Here is a 24,557-nt window from a genome sequence, read left to right as displayed (position 1 = left end):
GGATACTTTCTGTGTTGGTAAAACGATGACCTGTGACCTGTGTTTTGTACCTGCCGCCCTTTTTACCCCTGAAACGGCTACCACTGAAGAGTGATATCGTCTGCCTGGCAATAGACAGAGTAAAGTCTGTAAGTGTCAGTCTTAAGAAGGGAAGGGTTACCAGGGACGCAGGTCTAGTGAATGGACGGAGATGTTGTTCACCCTTTCTCCCCGGAAATGGTTTTATTGACAGTGTAAAATCTGGATGTGTTACTCTCAGGAGGGAAAGGGCGCAGCGACAGTTCCAAATGTCTATGAATTATTACCTTTGACATCAACTTCCCAAGAAATAAATGAATTTTTGCAAATGTTCACAACTACAGTCTACTTTTTTATTGCCGCTGTTATGCTTATTTTGACAGTTCAGTCTGAGCTACCTGGACTATAACATCTACAGCTGCCTGTGACCTCGTTTCGATAATGCCAACCAAAGTTATTCCATAGTAATTTGTTTTACATTCCTTGTCTTTTCACTATCAGAAAAAGTAGCTATTTCGTAACATAGTGTGAGAAATTTCTCTTCTTCTTCACAATCTCCGCGAAAAATGTCATCAAAACGCCGGAAAAGGCATTTTTTCTTTATTCTCAAGTCCTTTAGTTGCGATTTAACCACATCCTCGGCAAAACGAACTTTCTGGGGCCTCGACTTCCCTCTAGCTTTGTCTTCCACATCTTCCGAACTGGCGAGCCTCAGTCTTTCAAGTGAATAACTAACCTTATCGAAAAGCGATTTTCTTCTAGTGTGGCTCGCGATTGGCTTTTCTTGTTCTGAAGTTTCCAAATTATATTTTCTTGACGCAGAAATGGCCTTGCTAACTAAATCAAAGTCGATCAGCCTCCTTTTGCTGTTCCCGTTGTTAACAACATTTACTCTATCTCTGTTTATGTTATCACAGTTGATCGCAGTCAGTTCATCCACTTTTTCTTCGATCCTCACTCGGCGCATGCTTCTACTTAGGGCATCAAATAGCTTTTTATGTTCTCCGCTTTTGAAAGAATTGTTTTCATCGACAAGTTCAAATAGTTCGTTTTCGTGCGTGGCAACCTTTGCATTGATAAGCGCATCGTTCATTGTTGCAATAAAAAAATTCATTGCCACTATAGTGAGACTGAAAAGAAGGAAAAATGAGAAGATTCTTCCAAACGTTTCGTTAGCATCAGCAAGTTCTTTAATTGGTCTGGCCTTTACACGACCCAAGGTGAGCTCGAGCTGAAAATATGTGCCCCTCAAGAAGGTGGAATAGTGCCTCGACCCAGGACCGAAGATTAAAACTCCAAATTGCAAGAAGGCCACCGAGCAGATGAAGAAAAGAACACCAAATGATGACAATAGTCGGGCTGATGATTTGAGTGTTCTGGAAAACACGACAACATGCTTGTTGAATCGAATCAGTCGTAAAAGTTTAGCGGTGACTATAAACGTTAGAATTCCTAGCACTGCATTCTCCACCTCGAGAGAAATTACAACCTCTTGGAAGCTTACATTAGAATAAATGTTTTGCCTTAGTTTTCGGATTGTGGACACTCCTCTTTCCGATCGAACGACATGCATAACTACAGCCAGCAAAGAGAATATTACTTGAAAAATCTCGACCCAACTCCAGAAGGATTTGAAATATCGAGATCGCCTTTTTTGGAGCCTGTTCAACTCCCTTCCAGAATACAAAACGACAAATATTATAAAAAAGAGAACGCAGATGAGGTAAAACTGTCGCGAGCCAGTATCCGTTGCATCCAGAGAAATAACTTCGGCTCTGATGAAGGGTGCTCTGCATCCAGATACGTCAATCTCGTATAAATAGCTCCCGATAAATAGCAGATTAGTCGAAGGATTAAATGCAGCAAAATCCAGTATGACTGCTCGGGTCTGACTGTCCAGCCAGGAATCTCTTTGCAACTGTTCGACAATACTAACACCAGTTGCACTTTCATATCCTAAATCGGCCACGAAACCTCCCCATGGGTAAAACGATAATTGTCCCCACTTTGGTACTCTGTCGGTCTCTGTCGGTTCCTGATATCGCCATGGCTTCGGACAAAGTCGGAAAAGGTCATCGTTATTTGAAGTGTTGTCGACAGGTTTCCACCCTGGCTTATTAAAAGCAGTTTTCGATTCGCTTGCTTTTGAAAAACCACCGTAGCATACAGGAAAGGAGTTTTTCATGTAATCCAACACGTCACAAGGTTCTGCAAACAAGACAAGAAGGAGATCTATGAGCTTGTCATCTCCACCTGTAGCAAGATATTTGCCACTACACGACAGGCGAACACAGTTAACACAAGCTTAAAAAAGAAACCAGTAACCAACAGAAAATATAGAACCAAATACAGGTTAAGGGATAAAGGATTTGAACTCGGTCATTCTAAAACAAGGGCAGCCCACAATTTGTTTACTCGCTGTGCTAGCATAGTTTGGAACTGTCTACCAACGAACTCAACGATCTAGCGAATAATTACAAGCCAGGCATCAGTTACCGGTATTCATCATTTAAGTTAAGACTTTCAAAGTCTTTAGATCAAATTTCGTTTAGATGATTCAACTGCAACGGATTATTTTTTATCTTTATCTTTGTGAAGTTACAAATGATGCACCCAGACCATCATATTTTTGATATTATCATTATTAGTTATTATTATTATTATTATTATTATTATTATTCATGATTTGTTATTGTTATTGTTATTATTATTAATCTCGTCATCGTCTGCATAATCATGATCATGCTATTTTACTTAATTCATTCTCCAAGTGTATTTATAATTTGCTTTTCTATATATATATATATAATAAAATTTATATAGTTAAGTGTACGTAAGGAAAAGCGACGAAGAGACAAACTCTTGACTGTTCTGGACGAAGTTTAATGCGACGTTTCGGCCGTTCGGCCTTCTTCAGGTTAAAAATTAAAAACTAAAAAAACTATTTACAATGAGTGCAAATCACAAAAACAGCAACTTATATATACAGAGCAGAAATATTGAAATTAAGGAAACGAAACAAAACAAAGGTCAAAGCTACAAGGTGACATGGATTTGACAATCAAAGACAAATAAAGAACTATAACAAAAGGTCTAAATTCCAAGGTGACATAGATTTAACAATCAAAAACAAATAAAGAACTATAGGTGACATATCGATAAAAATGCATCGTATTGGGAGAATGTCAACTCACAACTACTCAATTGTAGTAATTAATGCGGTGTTTCGATCTAGATTCCCGCCTTTTATTAAGACCATGAGGATTAAGGGTAAATAATTGCGCAGTCCAATAGGCCTCCCTAGTGAGTAACAATTGTTCAAGATGTAAAGAATTCGCGTCGAGACATTGTATCCTGTGGATCCTCTTACTGGGAGTTCATCGTTAGGTCAACCAATCGTACACTGCTTTAATAAAATTTATATATATATTTATTTATTTATTATGCATCTTAATTGTAGAAGATCCAAATAATGAGCAATTGCTTCCATTTCACAAATTAACGTGCTTTACCAAATTAATAAGGAGTGTAAGTATGTAAGGAATTATCGAATCACTCAATGTTGTTTCAAAGACTGTGCTTCCGAGAACAGTGGCTAAGTACCATTTCTAACTTTACAGAGAATCACCAATTGACATAATGATGAAGATCAAAACATACTTCTTTTAACTCGTAGTTGTCTCGCTCGAGGCATTCCCACTAAAACAGATTGCTTATTGCCAATGTAAATCGTCTGGTTCTCAATCTGGTTGTTGTACCATTTACCAACGAACACACCCTGGAGGAAGATATCTTCAAGCCACTTCCAAAACTTTTCGTCGTTCAAAACCTATAATTTACGAAAAACCAGTAGAGTAGAGCGAGTTTCAATCGAGTGTCGTAAAACCAAAAGCAAAGTAATTACTTTGGCCAATCAAACAGGATGGAGACAATCCAGTAAACCAATCAAAACTCGAAGTATTTACACCACGAAATATGCAAATTTGTGACGTTTTCGTTGCCGTCGCCGTTGTCGTTGCTAAAGCTCCCTAATAGATCACAGGTAACGTCAAAATGTAGAAAGAACAAAAACTTGGCACACGAAGCGATAGCTGGGTCTGCCGCCGATGTGCTTACCATATTTTGACATTTTGACGTCTTCTGTGATCTATTACTGATTATTAAAAACTGGTTCATTGGATAATGCAATTCGAGAATTTTGATTGGTTAAGCCATCATGGGTTATGAGCCATTATACCATGATCTACAAACACGACAAGCATATGCGTGATTTTTTGGGCCTTTTTATTTTTATTTTAGTGTAGTTTTCTATATTTTGGGGGCGTTTTTAATAAAACAATTATTCCACTCGCACTTGTTGGATATGAGATGGTTATAGCCAACTCGGCGCTACGCGCCTCGTTGGCTATCTATCATCTCATATCCAACGCGCGCTCATGGAATAACTCTTAAATAGACGCACGACAACATGGAGTCTATTTGCTTTATATAATAAAGAATTTGAGTTCTTTTTAAAAAGATTTTGATGATGACGTCAGCCTTGCGTTTGTCCTCTAACAGATCATAGATGAGAACCAACCATTGAGAATACGGGATTTATTGTGCTTAATATATAATCTTCAATCGCTCCAGGGCCGCAATGCTTTCAAGCCCGTGAATGGCATCATTCCATTCGGATCCAAATGAAACGTGTAACTCCAGTCTGCTTTTTGTAAAAAGCTCTAGCCTTTTTACTTCGCTTTCAAGTTAAGAAATGGCAAAGTTGTTGCAAGATTAATTTGAATTCTTGACCAAAAACGTCTCCGATTTTCTCAGAAAACTATGGATTCCGAAATAGACCCGAAAAGTTTCTGGGAATTTCGAGAAACGCTCGCCTGTTCTTTAATCTTACCGTCTCAAAATTCGGAATGCCATCTGTGACTGATTTCATCATCATGTATCGGTGATCGTTTCTGTTACCATAACACACCACCAGAAGAAGGAAAACAAAGATTAGATACACAAACAGTTCCACAAAAAAGCGCGAAACGTTCTGTTTCTTTGCCAGCCGTCTTCTCATTTCCTCCACCTCTGACAAGTTCAGCGTCCATAAATGTCCTTTTGGTGAGTATTTTTTAGTTTCTTCTAGACTCTCGTAATCTTTGGGTACGGATTTTTTACGTCTTACGATGGCTGCTAAAAGTACTGCGATACAGAAGACCTTGACAGGCTCTATTACCGCGAGGTCCTGAGTGAAAGAAATAAACATCGAAGATAGCCATTGTTCACTGATACTTTTTCCCCAGATCAAGCTATAGAAGATGGTGAACGTGGCCGAGACAACGCAAGAACAAACTAAGAGAAACCAGGCAAGGTACTTTAACCACTTTGGCTTGCAACACCGGACAGCTTCATGCTCGTCAATGCGATGGGCTCCTCTACGAAACAAGAACGCTATAAGGATGTTTGTCGGTGCTACTATGAGCGCACTCTCGATACCAATTATCACTTGCCTCCAAGAAAATTTTAATGGTCCGATCTGAATGACTTGTTCAGATTTTCCCTCTAGTCTGTAAAACATTGCGTTGGCTAACATTGCTGTTAAAAGCACCGAAAGGCAACACGAGGCGCGCTCCACCCTACTAAAGCGGTTTCTCCTTGGCTTGGCTATGACTGATACCCAGATGTGATTCTCTGTGAGGCCTTTCCACCAACGTTTAAAGACCTCTGTGTTAAAGTCCTCTTGAGATGAATTCAGTTTTAATAGTCGCTCTATTCTGCCATCGCCTCTCTCAAGGGCTAACCAATCACCATTCGTGAAAGTCCAAGAATGATTCATCTCCTTGTCGACAACGACAATTTCTTCGAGAAACCAAGATGGGCTACTGCCAAAGTTATCATGTCCAATTCGCACTTCCTGGATAATCCCAAGTGGCTTGTCAACTTTCATAACGAAGATGTCAGTGCTCCCTCGAGCAAAATTCGGCCTCTCCGTCCCAGGGTCCGCTCCACCCAGCTGGATAATCCCTGTGCTTTCGTTAGCGCCGTATATCTCCATGGCAACATTAGCTGTAGTTCCGGATCCTCTCCAGACCCCAGTGGTGATGATTATTTCATATTCGTGGAAATTATTCGAGCCAGAGGGTAGCTCAACTGGAGAACGATTCTGTAAAAAAGAAAATAAGGTAGAATAGAAAACGGAGAGATCAGCAGAAATGCTATACAACATTCCCTGTAAGAAAAAAGTCAAAATGGTATTCGTTACTATTCGTGCAAGTAAAAGCTGATTTGGGATGACAACTGTTCAAACTTGAAAAACGTTCCAATTTGGGAGATGTTCCTAGTTAGGACTCATTCCTTCACTTCTTGAGGTACCCCTGGTTGTTTACCATTTACCAAACTGGAAAACATCCGGACATTTCGGTTAGAATGTAAATGCCGTAAGCCTATTTTGGTCTTCGCAAACGGAAAATTTCCGGAGAAAACGGAATTTCTTGAAAGATAGTCAAAAATTCTCAAACGGAGTTCCCAAACGGGAAACGTGTTCATCATTTGCATTCCCCCATGATTTTGCCTCCCTCCAGACTCTCTCGGTAAACTTGAACGAAGTGTGTAAATGGTACACGCCGATCCCAACTGAATTTCCCATTCCGGAGTTTTTGCTTACCATTTGCACAAACCTAGTACCAACCGGTTTCTGCTTGAAAATGGTAAACAATCCCTCTGACCAAAAAATCAATTCTTATTTTTCTTTGGATTTCAAACCTATGTTAACTAAACTAAACACTAAGTGACCAAAGTTTTGAGCTTTAATTTCAAAAAGACTCTTGTTTATGTTAACTGGAATTTTCCTGTTTAATTACTAACTTTAAGATCTTGAGAGAGCTGGAAAGAGGAGAAAATGACGTCAAAGGCTCACTAGTTTAAGAATGCAATGCGTGTGTCCGCCGCAGAATTAATATGCAGCACGGCAGTTCTGGGCTTTCAGACTTTTAACTCGCGTTTCGCATATATAATAAGCTGCATTCACATGCTGAGATTTTAAGCTAGTAAGCCTTTAACGTCACTTTCCCTAGATCCAACCCTCTGAGGTCCAATTGGTCAGTTTTGAACGTGAGTAATGGCGGACCTTGAATCCAGAACTTACACTCAAAGTAAACGGCCTTTGGATAAAAATGAAAACTCAAAATTTTGCCTGACAGGGGGGGTAAGCAAACACGCTTTCAAAATCTGACAGGGGCCCTTTAAGGGATATAACTGGAACTCACAAATGACCCGTTTCCAGGTCGCTTAATAGCTCAGTTGGAGGAGCAGTGCTGCACGATCGCAATCGTGTGAGAATTACAAGAATGCGAATTATTATATGACTAGCTCCGCGAGCGGGCAAGGTGAACCAAATCCCGCGCTGTGATTGGCTACCCGAGCGGGCAAGATGGAGCTATACTGCCCGTTCGGGACTTCTCGCTTGGTCCCGCAAGATCAAGACCATTTTTTTGGTGTTTTATCATATAATAAATCCTTCATTGACCTAGCTTGTTCGGTCAAGATGGCTGGATATTGGCCTCATTCTTTTTTTGCGTGTTTATGGACCGAGACGAAAACACGCAAAAAAGAACTTGGCCAATATCCAGCCATCTTGACCTCACGCTTGGTCAATAACCCATATTTATTAAACCTTGCATTTCCAAGATCGAAAAGTTCATTCTCACAATTAGTATCACAGATTTCTTTGTTGGGTAGTCATAAAAATTTGGTGTTATATCAAGATGAAATATCTTAAGCTGATAACAATTAATGTTTACATAACGATCCGTCCTGAGAAACAAAGGGTTTATTAAACAATAACACGAGATCTGTTTCTGTATATATACGTCATGTAACATTTACAAGGCAAACTATCCTATTAAAGTTTTTTTTAAAAAAGAGATCTTTTCTTCTATTTAATGATAACATCAATTCGTTCGGCAGGGAAAGAGAATGGAAATTATCCCGGAATAAAATTCGCGTGGACGGTGTCGAGGTTCTGAGTTAGAAATTGAAAACTCATCGTGAGCTGCTGACATCCACGTCCTCCATCCAACTTCAAATTTTGTCATTTCTCGTCGTCCAAAGTGTTAAGACCAACTTGCGGAGCTCACACTGTCATAATTCTTGCTCATCAAAGCCATTGATTGTCTTGTTGCATCAGCGAAGTCGCACACCAGCCCCTGGGGATCTCTCGGCCGGAGACTACCCTGGTTTCTTTAGCATGAATCGACGAGGGGTATGACTATGTCATGTCCCCCTTGGAGGAATGCTCGTCCATCGCAGGTTACCCACAGCAGTATGTAACCATGTGGCCGACACCCATATTAGGGAGTTAAGCAAAGACGACGGCGACGGCATCGACAATTCCACAAGGCAAGAATATTATTGGTGAAAAGAGGAAAAATAATCGTTTTGCAAGTGAGGTACGAATTTCCGTGCATTTCTTTGTGTACCCCTCAAAAGAACAACGTGAAATCACCAAATTTTTGGTTTTGACCATAACGTGAGAATATAAGGGGTGGAGGGTAGCGCAGTGGTGAGAGCACTCGCCTCCCACCAATGTGGCCCTGGTTCCATTCACTACTTGCACAAATCCCAGAATACACCTCTTTTACCCCCCAAAAATCTGCATAGGCATTGTTTTCGACTTCTCTTAGGACATTTTCATGTCCCAGGAGAAATTGCAAACAATGGTTATGCAAAAGTTTTGGGGGGTAATAGAGGTGTATTATGGGATTGTGCAAGTAGTGAATTCCCAGACTCAGCGTCGTATGTGCCTGGGTTGCGTTTGTTGGTTCTCTACTCTGCATCGAGAGGTTTTCTCCGGGTACTCAGGTATTCCCCTCTCCTCGAAAACCAACATTTGATTTGATTTGCGTTAATTGTTGATTTCTACACACTTAAATAAATTTCCTTTCCTTTCCTTTTCTTATAACAATCGGTGGTTTGCAACCAATCTCTAGGGACTCAGATAATATTAATGATATTCTTTGATTGCACTCTCGAGATAAGACGGCCATGTTGGTGCCAAAACAATAGAAAAATGTAGCTCAAGTTTTGCATAATAATAGAGTCAAATTCCTAAGAGTCCTTTTTGGCTATTGTTCTTTTCACCAACATGGCGGCTGTGACGTCAGACGCAATCAAAGAATAATGTGCACTGATTGCCGCCGTGGACGAACAAAAGGAGCCAATGAGAAATCTTTTGTTTTCGTCCACCAACATGCCTGAGATGACGTAACGTGAAAACCACCTTTGAACCATTCATTTTCTATTTTTACATTAAATTAAAACCGTTCGCACCCATCCAGTTATAGGATAGTTCGCCCGTATTGTGCAAGGTAAACAAGACGGAATAATCGCGGCGACGGCGCTTAGTTATATTTTGGAGTGACGCTTTCGTTGACGTTGTCCGTCTTCCTTAAACTCCCTATTTTCCGAACAGCCCTTCTCAACTTTCATAAATTTCGTTCACATTTCTCTTGTACGCAATTTCCTTGATATCGTCAAAAGTACTTACATTTCTTGCGTCTTCCTTATCTGCTTTCCTTGCGCCAACGAAGACAATGAGATAACATAGAAAGACTACAACTACAGTTACAATAACGCCAATATTTCCAGTGTCGTCAAGCCGCTTGAATTCTACTACAACTTGGTCGAAATCGATGGGATTTGGTTTCACAAACAGACTTCCACCAAATGAAGTCAGATGATTGCAACCGCAGCTGAGAAGGCCATTCAGCGTGGCTGACAATACCTGTTTCAGAAAATAAGTAGATATAAATGCAGATAGTGTTTTGCAGTTTTATTATCGTACCGACTCATGAAGTCTGGAAAACTACATTCAAAGGACGTGTGTTGACGAATACTGAACGTAAAGTGTAGAGGCTAATAATAACAATAACAATAACAATAACAATAACAATAACAATAACAATAATAATAATAAGAAGAATAAAAATAATAATAAGAAGAAGACGAAGAAGAAGACGAAGAAAACGAAGAAGAACAAGACGAAGAAGAAGAAGACGAAGAAGAAGAGGAAGAAGAAGACGACGAAGAAGAAGAAGAAGAAGAAGAAGAAGAAGACGAAGAAGAAGAAGAAGAAGAATGAGAAAAAAGATAACGATGATGATGATGATGATGATGATGATGATGATGATGAAATAAAGAGGCACAACGGCTAAGCGGCGCTTAAGCCTAGCTACGCGACATGAGCAAAACATTACTTGAGCTTTATTGAGTAATGCCAATCCGTGTGTGAATAGTCATCACCAGTGTTCACTCTATAAAACACTTACCCGGCATCCGGCAGTCATCCATTTTTCCTGATTTTCAGACCAGTAAACACAACTCGCCAGTGCTACTCTCAGGGAATAATTTTTATCGACGAAGGGGTCGTACTGAGGTACCACGGTTACATTCTTGCTTTGAGGAGGAGTAGGTGGAGGATCTTTGACCTGGACACACGAACGCTTATGGCGTTTATTTCCGAAGCAAGATCTTCTTTTTCGTTTTATATGCGAGCTCAAGCTTGTGTTGTAGCTTTGTACACCTAAAAAGTACCTTCCTGGGTGTCTGGCAACTGTTGCAATAGGCACGGCTGTAGTTCTATTGGAAAAACAATGTCGTTTTGCACGGCTTGGGTCTTGTCCGCTTGTCCAAATACACGTTTCGTAAATAGAAACAGTGGCTGTGAAATCATGGACTTCAGTTGTCGACCGCCTACCATAGCGGAGGTAAACAAACAAACTTGCCCTTGTATCCTTTGGTTTGATTTCTATTGTAATCAACGTGTTTTCGTACTCAACATCAATTTGATGGAAACGCATCATATCGTTATTAGTAAAATATTGCGGGATTTGTAAGGACACATTGTGAGGCGTAAGTGGCATGGTGATGACGATGTCTTCAGTGAGATTCGAGACTTCGATTAGCTTCCGCTCAGTGTCCCCCCTCAAGATTAAAGATAAAACGTCGGAGTCCACTCGTTTTCTTGTTATGTCCCATGTGAACGGGTTGAAGGGGATGGAAAGCATCTGAGATTGACAAAAAACCAAGATGTAAAAATTACAAGCTACTTTAATAAACTTTTCACGAAGCTAAAGTCGACACATGGTGCAACTCAGTATTGTTCTTGTGCCCGCGCACATCAAATATTTTTTGCTGCTAATATAAATCTCCTCATCCAAAGTAAACATATGTCAGCATTGTTACCCAGATTTTCGCATTTTCTGTGCCGTGCAAGCCACGTAAACTTGGCAGAACTAGCAGTAATTTGGACTCACGACTGTGATGTGACAGGCATGGGTCTATTCTCGATTTTACGTCACAAACTGCTTTGTATTCCTGTTTTCAAAGAAATTTTGCATTCACTACTTGCACAATCCCATAATACACCTCTATTGCAGATTTTTTGGGGCTAAAAGAGGTGTATTATGGGATTTGAGCAAGGAGTGAATTGCAAAGCAGTTTTTGATGTAAAAAAAGCGAAATTTTGAGTTAAGAATCATCTAATATGTTTGCTTTCGGTGGAGACATCAATATTGCACACTAACAATATTTGAGTTTAGGTGCGCTCAAATGTCATCATGTTCGCCTCGTTGGGAAAAGCAACAAAACGCATGCAGATATAACTTTTCTACTGTGCAAGACAGTCATCTAGCTACTCCTTAAGCGCTTTGTTCAAAAGGATTATAAAAGGATATAACTTTTAGTTCTAGTCGACAGTGAAAGAGCCCAATGCCTTATTTGGTAGATACCGTTTTTAGAGCGATCATATATCAGGATTGTCAAGAATATTCAAAACGTGACAAATGCTAAAAACAACAACACCTGGTTGCCGTACAGCGATACGGCTAACATACTAGACAGCCTTCAAACCACAAAAGATTCCTCTATTTCATTCATGCTCCGTCTTTATATGTAACGATTAGCCTATTTTATATGTAATAGCTTATTTTATATGAAGCGATCGGAATATGAATTATCAAATCAGCTTAGTCTATCTAAATTTATAACCTCTTAATTGCTGGCTTGAGTACCTAGACCTTCCTTTTTTTATAAATGTAAATTAGGGATTATTCAGTTAAACTTAGAAAATCATGTTAAGTATTGTAACACGTCGTGGTTCCCGGGGCTCTGGACGTTATCTAACAACAGCTTATTTTAGAACTTCACCTTTTAGGGAGTAGTTTTTTATTAGACTTTCCAATATTAATATTTGGAATGCTGTACCTGATGATATCAAAGCAGAAACTACTTTGTCTTCTTTTAAAGCTAAGCTTAAGTCTTTCTATTTTGTCAGATTATACCAGATCTTTGATGGAGATAATGTTCGTACTTTTTAATTAATCTGTCCTAAATGTCGCAAGGTTAATATTTTCTCTGTTTGCTGTTGTTGATATAATAATAATACCGTTTTTTTCACAATTTTCATTTTGGGCTGGGTTGGGTATTCTAGTTTTGAGGCGTCGGGTTTTTGGGTGTAAATACCTTGTGGTGTCCTATTGTATATTCAACACCCACCTTAGGGTGAATCTTTAAATAAAAATAAATAAATAAATATAAACATTTTAAGAAATCATAAAATCTCAGTGATTTAGCTAACATCAATGCTGGTTCTGAAGGTCCTCGAATAATTCTTTAAATTCATACCTGGGCGTCGACAAAACTGCTTTCACCGACGCTTGATTCTAAAGTTTCTTTTTTAGCTGGTAAAACAATTTTACCATTTCCTTCATTTAGAATTCTTCCCGCAAGCGTGGCAGGGGTGAAACGTCCTAACACCATTGTCAATTCTTTGGTTTTTATTGAAGTTACTTCCTCATCCGGGACCTTTATGGACAATGCTGCTTCGCCTACGGCGCTGATAATCTTCATTGAACTTTTAACCAAGTGCTGACCCTAAAACAAAAATCAATTCATTTGGTTCGAATGTCTCTTCACAAAGGTATTGTTTCCTTCGTGATATTCTATTATCGACTTCTTCTCGGATGGTTGTTTCCTAAGCGATTCCAGTGTGATTCTTGGCAATGCAATGTTAAAATAACAATGTAACTAGTCGTGAGGTAGCGTGGTCGTGTACCTAGGGCGCTTGCCTTGACTGAGATCCAAAGATCCCGGGTTCAAGACCCACTGGTCTTCTGCAAAAACCAAGAGTGCAGCTAATTTCAGTTTAGACATACTCCTTGTCGAGGCTAACTTTGGGAACCTCCGTTTTATAAAAACTGAAGGCAATTAATATTGAAGAGGGATAGAAAGATGTTGTGGGAGGCACGGTGGCCTCATGGTTCGTGCGCTCGACTCCGGATCCAGTGGTCCATGTTCGGGTCCTGGCCGGAGACATTGTGTTGTGTTCTTGGGCAAGACACTTCACTCTCACGGTACCTCTCCCAACCCAGGGGCGCGTTTCTCGAAAGTCCCGAAAACTTTCCGGGCCCGAAAAGCCATTTTGAAACTGCCAACCGCTTGTTTTGGAAAGCCGATCTTTTAACATGTTTTCAAGCTAACTAAAAGAAACAGGTCTGTGAGGTTTGACGACTTAAATCCTCTCCGTTCTTGAGATACAAAAGGAATTTTGACACCCGAAAATGCCCCGAAAAGTTTGGGACTTTCGAGAAACGGGCCCCAGGTGCATAAATGGGTACCGGTTAAATTTAGTACCGGGGGTAACCCTGCGATGGACTGGCATACCATCCAGGGGGGAGTAGAAGTACTCGTAGCCACTTCATGCTACAGAAACTGGGATAAGCTCCGGCTTAATGGGCCACTTGGCCTTAGAAAGATGTTACGTTTTTCATACTTGGTGGTCTTAGTGATTTGTTTGTGATGACAGAGCATGAACCGCCGGCAAAACCTAAAGCGTGCGACGGAGTCACGGTAAACTCTGGCGTTGGCGGTTATACCTGTTTTTGAAGACCGGGACCAGAAGTTCCTGATGCGACTCTCGCGCCAGCTTTGAGAACGCTGTTGAGACAAGAAGCCAAGTTCTCCGCTGCTTGCGTGACAAGAGGTAGATTAGCTACATCTTTCAACTTGGCACTTTCCAATAAAAAGAAAGACATGGTGTTGAGGGCAGAAAGAGACAAATCCTGTTGATGGAATGTGTATGGGTAGACATTACTTATAAGCTCAAGTTATGTTTGGCGGAGAAGGGACCTCCGGGGCACCCAACGAATCTGTTCCTCACATTATCTGTTCCCCAGAGGAATCTTGCTGGCTGGCAAAAATACAGGTGTTTCGATGAGCTGGCTGGGAAATTTTGTTCTTGATATAGGTTTTGCCTGGGAATTACTGACTTTTTCTAGCATTTCAATCCGAGCTGGCTGTAGAAACTCTTAAGACTGAGGACGACTAAAAAAAAAAAAAAAAAAAAAAAAAAGAACCCCTTCCCTGGCTGGTCAGAGTGATTGCGCTTGCGGAAAAACCTGTTTTGTCCCGGTTTCGTCGCTTTTGTTCGGTCATTTTCGATCGAGGGATTTGAAAGCGCGCGGAATTCCTGGCTGGCAAATAAATTTGATCAGCTGGCTGGGAAACCAACCAATTTTATCTAGCAGGCTGGGAAATTTCTTGTGTGTCTTGCTGGGAAAAAGGAACAGATAATGTTTTCCCAGCAACACTGAAAAACACCTGAAAATGCCTTTATAACATTTATTTTCATTGACTGGGGTATAATAATACATTTTACAAAATTTCGTTCACGTTCTTCCTGGCAAACGAAAAGTCTAACGTTAAGCCTAAGAAGAGAGCATTTACTCTTGACCGTCAACTCACCAGAGATTTAATAGAGATTCTGCTTGTATCTTGAATAGCAGAACCAATCACAGACGAAACTTGCAATAGTTGAGGAATATTATCTACCTTCAGTCCAACGATGTTCTGAATTATTAATTCTCTAATCTAAAAAACAACAGTATGGATCAGTAAAACCAAATGTTTGAATTAAATACTCTTGAAGGAATTCAGTTTACGTTCAAGGACCTTTCAAAAAGTTTCCTTAAAGCACTAGGGTCGAGTTGTCCTGCAGTCGGTTCTCATAGCGCATGCGTGAGGAAATAAGAAGCCATTAAAAAGTTCGCACTAAAAGGATTGATTTCAGTCAAATGAACGTGAGTCCTTTGAAGGTCTGTTTTGGGTCATTTTTGAAACGGTTTCTTCAAGTCTGCGCAGTGAAGAACAAAGACAAAAGACAGGATTTGAACGAATGTAGAAAAGTATTTCATATAGAGTACCACAGCGCGTACCCTCATTATTCTATCTATTATTGTATTGTATGTAATTGTTCTTAGATTCCGTTTTACCTTGGTTTTCTTCGCAAAAGGCAATGTAGAATCTTTTGAAACTGCCTGGAGTAGCGTGTTTGCAATTTGGGCCGCTTTACCTAAGTCGCCATTCTTGATGACCTTATTGAAATAGCTGTCTCGATCTGTGAAGAAATTGGTGAGATTCTCCGTGCTCAAATTCCTGGAGGGAAAAACCTAAAAAGTTGAAAACAAATAATCACCAAGACAAAAGACACTTCGTAATGTCCAGCACGAAATCGTATATCGCAATTTGTCAGTGCTAGGCCATTTATCGAGTGTTAACTCGAATTCGCGACTGGTGACCATGCTTTTTTCCATGAGTTGAACACGAATGGAGGGAAAAGGCAAAAAAGGTAACTGGAACAGACAAGCATAATTCTGGATCCTTCGCCAGCACGGTTGGCAAACTGAGCCGAGGGGTAACTAATACCTCCCTATTAAATCAAATTTAGTTATTTATTTGGACTGCAAAGGTTGTTTTAGAAACTTAAGACCGTTAGAGTGGTTTTCAATTGAGTGTCGAAAGTAATTAGTGAATTACTTTGGTTTTGCATTACTTCACTCGGTGATTGGTTCAAAGTTCTCGCGCCACTTTTTCAACCAATCAGAAGTGAAACCGAAACCAATCGTGGCTCGCGGGTGCACATTTTCGCGCGCTTTGTGCCGGCTACGTGTAATTACTTCGAGATTTGATTGGTTTACTGGATTGTCTCCGTCCTTTTTGATTGGCCAAAGTAATTACTTTGGTTTTGGTTTTACGACACTCATTTGAAAACCGCTCCAAAAGAAGTCACGGTAATGTCATTAGAGAGTCAATTAACGGGGTTGTCTCTAGGATCAAAATGAAGCCACAGCGGCGCAGTGGTCAGTGTGTTGGATTTAAGTCGCTTCCTTTGGAAGAAGACTTTCTTCATTTGACGACACTATTTTCCTTCGCCAAGTGGATAAATGGGCACTGGTGATATCTAACTAGTCACCCTACGAAAAACGTTCCTTTGGCCCATATGCGATGATTCATTTCTCGCGCCAACCTCTTTGTTCAGTTGGTTGATCATCGATCCGATTGGCGGGTGATTGCGTCGCCCTGTCGGACCAATATTCGGGGTCTTAATTAATTAAAAACGACTCAGTACAGAGAAAGTGCTGCCTTTAAAATCACATCATCGAGTGGTTGGCCTTGGATATGGCCATGGTTCCTGTTAAATGCTAGTTTTATTTGTTGATTATTCTGTGCAATCGGATCAGTCCGTCCGAGCCTTTAGGTCACGTGATTTGATCGAGGTTCATTCCAGTTTAGGTCAAACCTCGGCGCTGCACGTTTTTGTCGACAAAGTTGTTATTTGCCCCGTTTATGGTTAAAGGAACACTAATCGGACTGTCATTGTCAAGGAATTTATGGAAAATCTAAGGGATTGAACATTGCGAACACTCGTGAATCAAGGTTACGGTAAACACAAATTTTCGTATTGCAAAGAGGACAGTGTCGAGCGTTTCCTGCGTTGATCTAAACGAATAAACGAAAGATTTACAGCTGTTACAGTTCCTCTTGGCCAAGGACGTCTTGCAGCACATTATGAAGATCTGAAACTTAAAGAACCCATACTGTTCGAAAAGCGTAGGGCAGGGAATTAATGGTCCCTTGCTCTTTCACTCTCTCTGCACTGCCATAATCATATTCATAACTTCGTTAAGATTGTTAGCATGTGTTAACGGCTGCCACTTGTGCCATAATGGAATTTCTGTACACACTGTTGAAAAGCGCTTTGTGTCTTTGACGGGGCAATATCTAAATCAGTGTCTCACTGAATTATGAATATTTCAGGGCAAGAGTCCATCACTCAATAGTAAGATCTCAAATTTTCCTAGTCCCCATCAGCGTCAGAAAAGTGTTTATTTTTAAACCAATAATAAACAATAGACAATATAAAGAATAGGTCAAATCGGCTAACTCAATGTTGTACTCAGTTCAAAACCTTTGGGAATAAAACGTTTTGTTCAAGATATTTCCATATCATTGAAAAGTGAATGCTACATTGTAATGCAAATACAGTACCCAATAAACACATAATGACTGGTCTTGAGGAAAAAAGTTCATTTTGTTTCCCGAGAATCTCAGTGTTTCCCAGAGGCGCAGCCGGGGAAAACATTGAAATTCGAGGGAAACCAAATTAACTGTTTCCCGAGAGATCAGCCATTAAGTGATTTGTTATATAGCACAAAAAGAAAAACTTGCAACAACAACAGCAACGAAGGTCGTCGGTCAACATTCGCGAACCTAACAGTGCACTGTCATAAATTTTGCACTGTTGCCCACAGAGACTTTTGGCGGGAAACAGTTTTATTGCTAGATGTCACGTGACCTCGAAGTAACCAATGAGAGCGCGCGCTGTTGGGGGAAAAATTCAGCTATATAACAAAGAATCTTAACCCCAGGATACTTGAATTGCGTACAACATTTGGTCTATTGGTCTATTTTCCCGCAAAATAGACACTTTCCTAACGCTAATGAGGACAAGACTGATACCAGATCCTTACTCTCGCGTAATGAGCTCTTGTTCAGTGCTAAGGTTAAGAAAACGCTACAATGCGGAGCGTAATAAATAAAAAAACACTTACGCGAACAGAGAGTTGGAGAGGTGGGGCGGAAACTCCATATTGATCAGTAACAGTGATGATGAACTTGACTGTATTGTTATCCGACTGATTCCCGGGTGGCAACCAAGAAAAAATGGAGTTGTTCAGACCATTGTATATGACACTGTACAGACCGTTGTCCAACTTATATTGGAACTTGTAGTTTAGTGGGGTGGCGTCACTAGTCCAAGAATTGCAACTCAGTTTGAAGTTGGTTGCCAATGAAACACCAATGGAAGGAGTGATGGAGCATTTGCCACCCGAAGGCGGCTTAGCCGTTAAAAAGTCATAAACAGACCTTCCCGAAACGTAATCAATAGTTAAAACATACAGCACCAAGCGATACTTTCTTCCACTGTCAAGCGAATTCTCCTTTATTACGATGGCGCTTGAATTTAAAGGCGTACTCGCAATTAGCTGAAAATCCTCTATTTTTTGCCATTGTCGTTTGCTATTGTTTGCAGTAGATATTTGCTCATACAGAAGCCACTCATAGGCTTGTATCTTCAAGCACTGATTTTCTCGGCAGTGAGATTCCACACTCAGCTTAGCTGATGGACTTATCTTCGGTTTGCAGTTTATAAGGCATCTGAAAAACATGTCGAAATGTGATGGAGTGGGGAAAAGAGTCATTTTTAGCCCTCTTTTCATGTTATTGTCCAAAAAGACGGAAAATGGGAAAAATTGTCAAATCTTTCGCGTCCCGGATAGTAGATGAGCTATTTCGTTGAAAGACAGTAACACACCTGAAATATTTGGGGTTTTCCTCGAATTAGGCATTAAAAAAACCTTAAGAATAACTGAAGAAAAATCTTACCTTTGTGATACTTGAGGTGGGTCTCCGTTTACCACTCGCAAGATTTGAAAAACAGATGCGTTGCGATAATCTTTTGCCACAACCAGTTTAGTTACGTAAGTTGTGTTAACGTTTAAATGCCTTATGGTGGTTGCAACTAGCTTGCCGTGTGCTGTGTCGTCTAGGTACTCAATAACTGCATCTTCAAGTACAATGAAGGAATCTTTATTACTCGTGGAATTTCTTTTTATGGCTCCAAAGAACCAAGTGAAATTCATGCCTGTGTGATCTCCCGGTCCAACTTCCGGGTCATAAGAAAGTGACGCGTTTAATGTATAACTTTTGTTAAGTCCTAGGGTTACTTCTATTCCTCCATCAATGATCGCTACCAGCTCAGGTTTTCTTCGACAGAACTTGCCTTCTGCAATTTTTAACACACCATTTTATCAGACTAGGAAAAAACATTAGTTTTCTATCCGCCTCAGCATAGAATACATTCATTCTGTTCGATAAAAGGAGCACTTTTATTCATATAATACTTGGGATGATGCGAAAGTCATCAAAGGAAGCTCATTTTGGCTGACCTGGTGAATTTCGCATCGCAATAATTACGGAAGAAGACCTCGAGGAAGTTATTACAGTGTTATTATAATTATCTTTATAGAACCCTCTCAAAGAATTAGCATATTTCCTTTCCAAATTCGAGTTTATTTTACGAGAGCTAATAAAAAGATCACGGCTTCCATCCGACAGAAGAGGTCCAATACTCTTTTTTTATAAGAACCTTATTATAAGGGCAAGACTGAAAAAGGAAAGGAAAGGAACTTTATTTATATGTCTAGTCTTCTAGCGCTGGAGCACTAATTGGGTAATCAACCAAAACATTAAGAACACACTAAATGACCGAGAAAACGGCTTCAAAATTTGCTTCAACAATGATCCGTGCGAGTCTGTTGAGTCTGTTGGAGAGGTTGGCGCAGTGGTAAGATCTCTGCCTTCCAACCCTAAGGTCCCGGGTTCCATTCCCGGTTCTGCCGAGTTTGGAATATTTGGCGACCTTCTTTCCCGCTAAAGTTCACTCAGCTTTCCATCCTTCCGAGGTCGGTAAAATGAGTACCAGCATGCATGGACTGCTTAGAAGCGGCTGCAATTTGCGCCTGTATATGCTTCCAGTCCGCTGGGGGTAAATTGATAATTGTAAAGCGCCTTTGAGACGTTGTGATAAGGGCGCTATAAAAATGCACCTCTTTACTTTTTACTTTTTTAACGATCTATGCATTACGCTAGATCAACTCAAACCGTGATAAGCATAAACACAACACTGTTAGGACAGATCAAACAACGTTCACGAAGGCATTCTTTTCAAAGTGGAACTACGGTCGGCCAAACCTAGCATGATCAGCGCTCAAACTAGAAAGCAGACGCAGACAGTTGTTTCGGACTTGTTGGCCCTCGTCAGTGCGTAAGGTGGAGTGTCAATGAGGCTCATTGTGTCTTAGCTACGGCGCAATGATGAGGACCAAGAAGCCCGAAACAACTGTCTGCATTTGATTTCTAGTTTAAGAGCTGATCATGCTAGGTTTGGCCCACCGTACATAGTTCCATTTAGAAGAGAATGCCTTCGTGAACGTTATTTGATCTGTCCAGACATGTATAGTGGCGTGTTTACACTTATCACTATTTGTGTTGATCCAACGTAATGCATAGATCGTTACACGGCATGGCAGTCTTAAGTGTAAAATGCGGTTTTTTTTTTTGCATGATACACTGTAGCCTACGTGTAGCCGTAGGCTAGATACACTGAAGAATAACTCAGTTTGCAGTCAATTTTAGAACATGTTAAGAAAGTTTTCCGAGGCTCAAATCGTCCCAAAAATAAGCACGCTCGACCTCAGCCCCCAAATTAGACAGTCTTATACTGAAAAGGACTGCAATTGTCACAACTACGCTCTTTTCGAATCCTTCGGGGATCATGAATCCAAAAACTCGTTTTGGATAATATTGAAAATCCATCTTTGTAAAGACAATGAAAAATCGTCATTAGGAATAAATACAAAAAACCGAACTTCAAATTTTCCCACAAAATTGAACCGCATAGCATGAAATAAACTTTCACATTTAACACGAACTGAAGTGATTAACTAGAGGTTGCAAATTGTAGTTGCCGGTCACTACAACATCATAGAAATCGGGGTAAATGTGCATGCGAACTTTGATAATTTCACTGACAAGGTTATATATTGTGTCAAGTATTATCATTTTGAAATGAAGGATTACATCTGTATTATAAGTTCTTTGCGATTGCGACCCGAGCACGTTCTCTGGACCGTCGGCAAAGACGCGGAAGAAAGAATGCATCGAAGTTATTTATGATCAACGCTGGACGCTTCACAAACAAAAATCGAGGCGGTTCCACATACTACAAGGAAGGAAACCAAAGGAACCACAGTCAACTTAACGATAGGGGTGCTGCTACGCCTGGGGGATTGCAGCAATTAAGGTATTATTTCAGAACTGATCAATCTTACCTTTGTTGCAAAAGTCTGAGTCACAACATACACCATCGCAACATTCAAGTCCTAGTGAGCTCGCCATTTCCTTGCATATTTTTATTAAAGCACATTCGCTAGCCGGTTGGCAGCCCATGATTACCCTTTCCAGGCTGCTGTTGACTTTAATGTGAAGCCACGCACACCTCTCTTTTGTTCTGCAAACTACTTCCGGTCTTCGGTTATTGCTGGCGAGTTGATCCACACTGCAATCGTCTCTGGAACCAAAGCAGTTGTGACATTTGAGACGTCCTGTTGTAGAAAGAGACACAGTCATGTTTCAAAAGGTTTTTGGAAACAGTTCCCCCAACCTAGTTCCTAGGACCTCTCCCTTGGCTTCTGAGCTGGGTCCCCAGCCCAGAAGCCAAGGGAGAGGTCCCCCGGCATCATATGTGGGTTACGGTCGTTGATTCGCTTTCTTTTTGCACATGAAAATGTCTTTACTGAGGACGTAAATGTTTTCCCTCTCCTCTAGTCTTTCAACTTCGAAGCGTTGAAAATTTCTTAAGCCTTCCGAAAATCCGATTGTCCCCATTTAGGGGTTGAAGGGTAAGTGCGGACCCATTTCCGAAACAGCTGGTAATCTAGCCTAAGCTTCAAGCAGACGAAATCATTGGGATAGGGCCAGCGCAGTGGTGAGTACACTCGCCTCCCACCAATGTGGCCCACGTTTCATTCCCAGAGTTGGTCCTCCACTCTGCTCTCCGAGGCTTCGGTTTCCCCAATTAGTGCTCCAGCGCGAAATACACTTGACTTAAATAAAGTTCAATAGAGCGGTTTTCAATTGAGTGTCGAAAGTAATTAGTGAATTGCTTTGGTTTTGCATTACTTCACTCAGCGATTGGTTCAAAGTTCTCGCGCCACTTTTTCAACCAATCAGAAGTGAAACCAAAACCAATCGTGGCTCGCGCGTGCACATTTTCCCGCGCTTGTGTCGGCTACGTGTAATTAATTCGACTTTTGATCGGTTTACTGGATTGCCTTCCCTCTTTTTTGATTGGCCAAAGTAATTACTTTGGTTTTGGTCTTGCGACACTCTATTGAAACTCGCTCTGTTATCATTCAGTATATTAAAAACGTATGTAAATATTTCAAATATCATCCATAACTGGTCCTTCAGACAGCAGGTGGATAATATATCACTAAAGTGCAAGTTCTTTAAATTATTACCTTTACTCACGCTGCTTTGTGAAAACTCGGATAACTTTGTAACTGTAGGAAAATGAGTACTTTCAAACTGATTCCTTATCGTATTTGCTGAAATCGACAACCCTTGGTTCTTAAGTGAAAGAGAGTTTGATATATCAAGTGGTGTTGTCTGAATTGTCGACATAGTTCCCGTAGCGTCTGGCAAAGTTTGAATGACGAAAGGCGTTGCATAAATCGTTGGTGTTGTCTGAATTGTCGACATAGCTCCCGTAGCGTCTGGCAAAGTTTGAATGACGAAAGGCGTTGCATAAATCGCTGTTTGACCTAACAAGGGAGCATAATTAGTCCGATTTGCCATTTCAGGTAGTTGACTGGCAACGTGGTCAGCCACTGATAACTGCAAGATTGCTGCGTCTGTTGAAGAGGTACTTAAAAGATCTGAAAATTAGATCAAAGGAAAACTTAGTTACCAAGAAATCGTCGTGCAGCTTGAATTCATGCCCAGTATAAAGATTAAACGTTCGTTTGGCAGCCAAAAAGACTTGACGAATAATATTCGAACCCAGGACCGCAAAAGGGCGTTATTGATTTCCATTGACTAAATGAAGCAGAGAAAATCCCTGGGAACGAGATTGGGTTTTTGTGATTGTACTGAGCTTTGGTTTCCCGGCACTCCTCAGGGTACTATAAGACTGGGAACTGACTAATGCTCTAAGTAGAGGGTAGAAGGGTTTAACTTCGTATGCGGACTTATAAAGACATGGTAGATGTCATAATGACGTAGCCTCCTCTGTAAGGACAATTGTTTGCAACGAGGATATTATACTTAATTTAATTATCATTTTTATTCGGCTCTACTCACTCGGTATTGTGAAATTATTGGCTTTGTTGATGTCATCTTCAGAGAGAGATGTATTAAAGATAAAGATGTGTGCCAGCCGTCCTTTGAAAAGGTACCCAAGCCACAAATCGTATTCTGTTTGCAGTTCTAGGCCTGGGCCTGCATCATCGGTGAAGTTGACCTTTTTCCCGTTCACATAAACTCTTGAACGCCCAGAGGAGTTGTCATATGAGCAAGCGATATGATTCCATTGATTGAGCTGTACCTTGTCCTTACTGGTAAAGATGTATTTGACGGTTTCATCTCGGGAATAAAGGTGAAAGGTTGGTCTTAAATTTTCAAGAAACAATCCTACACCATAGTTGGAATCCTGCCAGTACGAGATTATCTCTCCATCATTCCCTTCTGGGTAAACCGAGGCGATAATGGTTATGGAATATCTGTACAAAAATAATAATAGTAATGATGATAATGATGATGATGATAACATTTAAGAAAGCACAGGGCATTCCGATTGTGATTGGAGCGTTCACTCATTGAGTAAACTGATTTGGGGGGAGGAGGGGGGGGGGGGGGGAAGGAAGGGTGTGGGAGCTATATTGAAAAGTCAGGCCTTTCAATAATAGTTGACCATATTTTCTAGGGACTGCCATGGTCGTGGGTACATATGGGTTACTGACCAAGCGTGAGGTCAGGATGGCTGGTTATTGGCCAAGTTCTTTTTTTTGAGTGTTTATCGACCGACACAAAGTCGAGGGCCATTAACACGCAAAAAAAGAACGAGGCCAGTATCCAGCCATTTAAACCGAAAAAGCTTGGTCAATAAAGGATTTATTATTATGTACAATTCTTTGTACATTTTGACGTTTTTAAATGGCTGTATCTCGCGTAAGATTGGGTCTATTAACACCAAACTTAGTAAAGCTTGGTGTGCACTTTCTGGATATATGGATCAATACCTAGTTGCTAATTCCATAATTTGCTTGTCCGCCTTGGTTTGAAATCAGGCCTAAGTAATGCAACGTCAATGACCAAATCTCAATTTTCATGAAAAAGCGAACACCCAACCGCCAATTTTCCATTTTTTTCAAAGCTTCATCACCATTCCTGAATTCAGATCGTGTATAGGTCTTCCAGCGTTGAAGAATTTGAACTAGTTTGTCATGCAGATGCGAACTTGCAATTTTAAATGACGTTTCCTACCTAAATTTAAATACATTATAACTAAAGCAAACTCCCTAAATGTTTTCGCAACCGAG

General features: G+C 40.5%; 1 protein-coding gene across 1 annotated transcript; it reads right to left on the bottom strand.

Annotated features, from left to right (window-relative positions):
- Positions 1 to 357: 357 nt before the first annotated feature.
- LOC138040664 (polycystin-1-like protein 2) lies at positions 358 to 23,399 on the bottom strand. Its single transcript, XM_068886350.1, has 14 exons — positions 23,320 to 23,399; positions 22,479 to 22,895; positions 21,288 to 21,560; positions 18,781 to 19,180; positions 17,946 to 18,552; positions 15,327 to 15,503; positions 14,800 to 14,925; positions 13,932 to 14,117; positions 12,682 to 12,930; positions 10,326 to 11,063; positions 9,545 to 9,781; positions 4,910 to 6,163; positions 3,679 to 3,847; positions 358 to 2,226 (listed from the first exon to the last, which is right to left on the bottom strand). Exons 2-14 carry the CDS (start codon positions 22,813 to 22,815, stop codon positions 473 to 475), a joined length of 6,507 nt encoding a protein of 2,168 aa, XP_068742451.1. The 5' UTR covers positions 22,816 to 22,895; positions 23,320 to 23,399; the 3' UTR covers positions 358 to 472.
- Positions 23,400 to 24,557: the final 1,158 nt, after the last annotated feature.

This window comes from Montipora capricornis, chromosome 1, assembly GCF_036669925.1.
Source record: "Montipora capricornis isolate CH-2021 chromosome 1, ASM3666992v2, whole genome shotgun sequence".
Lineage (NCBI taxonomy): Eukaryota > Metazoa > Cnidaria > Anthozoa > Scleractinia > Acroporidae > Montipora > Montipora capricornis.
The sequence above is the reverse complement of the archived record's forward strand: the minus strand, read 5'-3'. Positions and strand labels throughout refer to the sequence as shown.

Excerpts from the sequence above, each read along its gene's own strand:
- LOC138040664 (XM_068886350.1), bottom strand. The coding sequence starts at position 22,815 with ATGGCAAATCGGACTAATTATGCTCCCTTGTTAGGTCAAACAGCGATT. Across the intron at positions 18,553-18,780 it reads CCACCTCAAGTATCACAAAG|ATGCCTTATAAACTGCAAAC; the intron begins GTAAGATTTTTC and ends CATGTTTTTCAG. Across the intron at positions 9,782-10,325 it reads GGATGACTGCCGGATGCCGG|GTATTGTCAGCCACGCTGAA; the intron begins GTAAGTGTTTTA and ends TTTCTGAAACAG.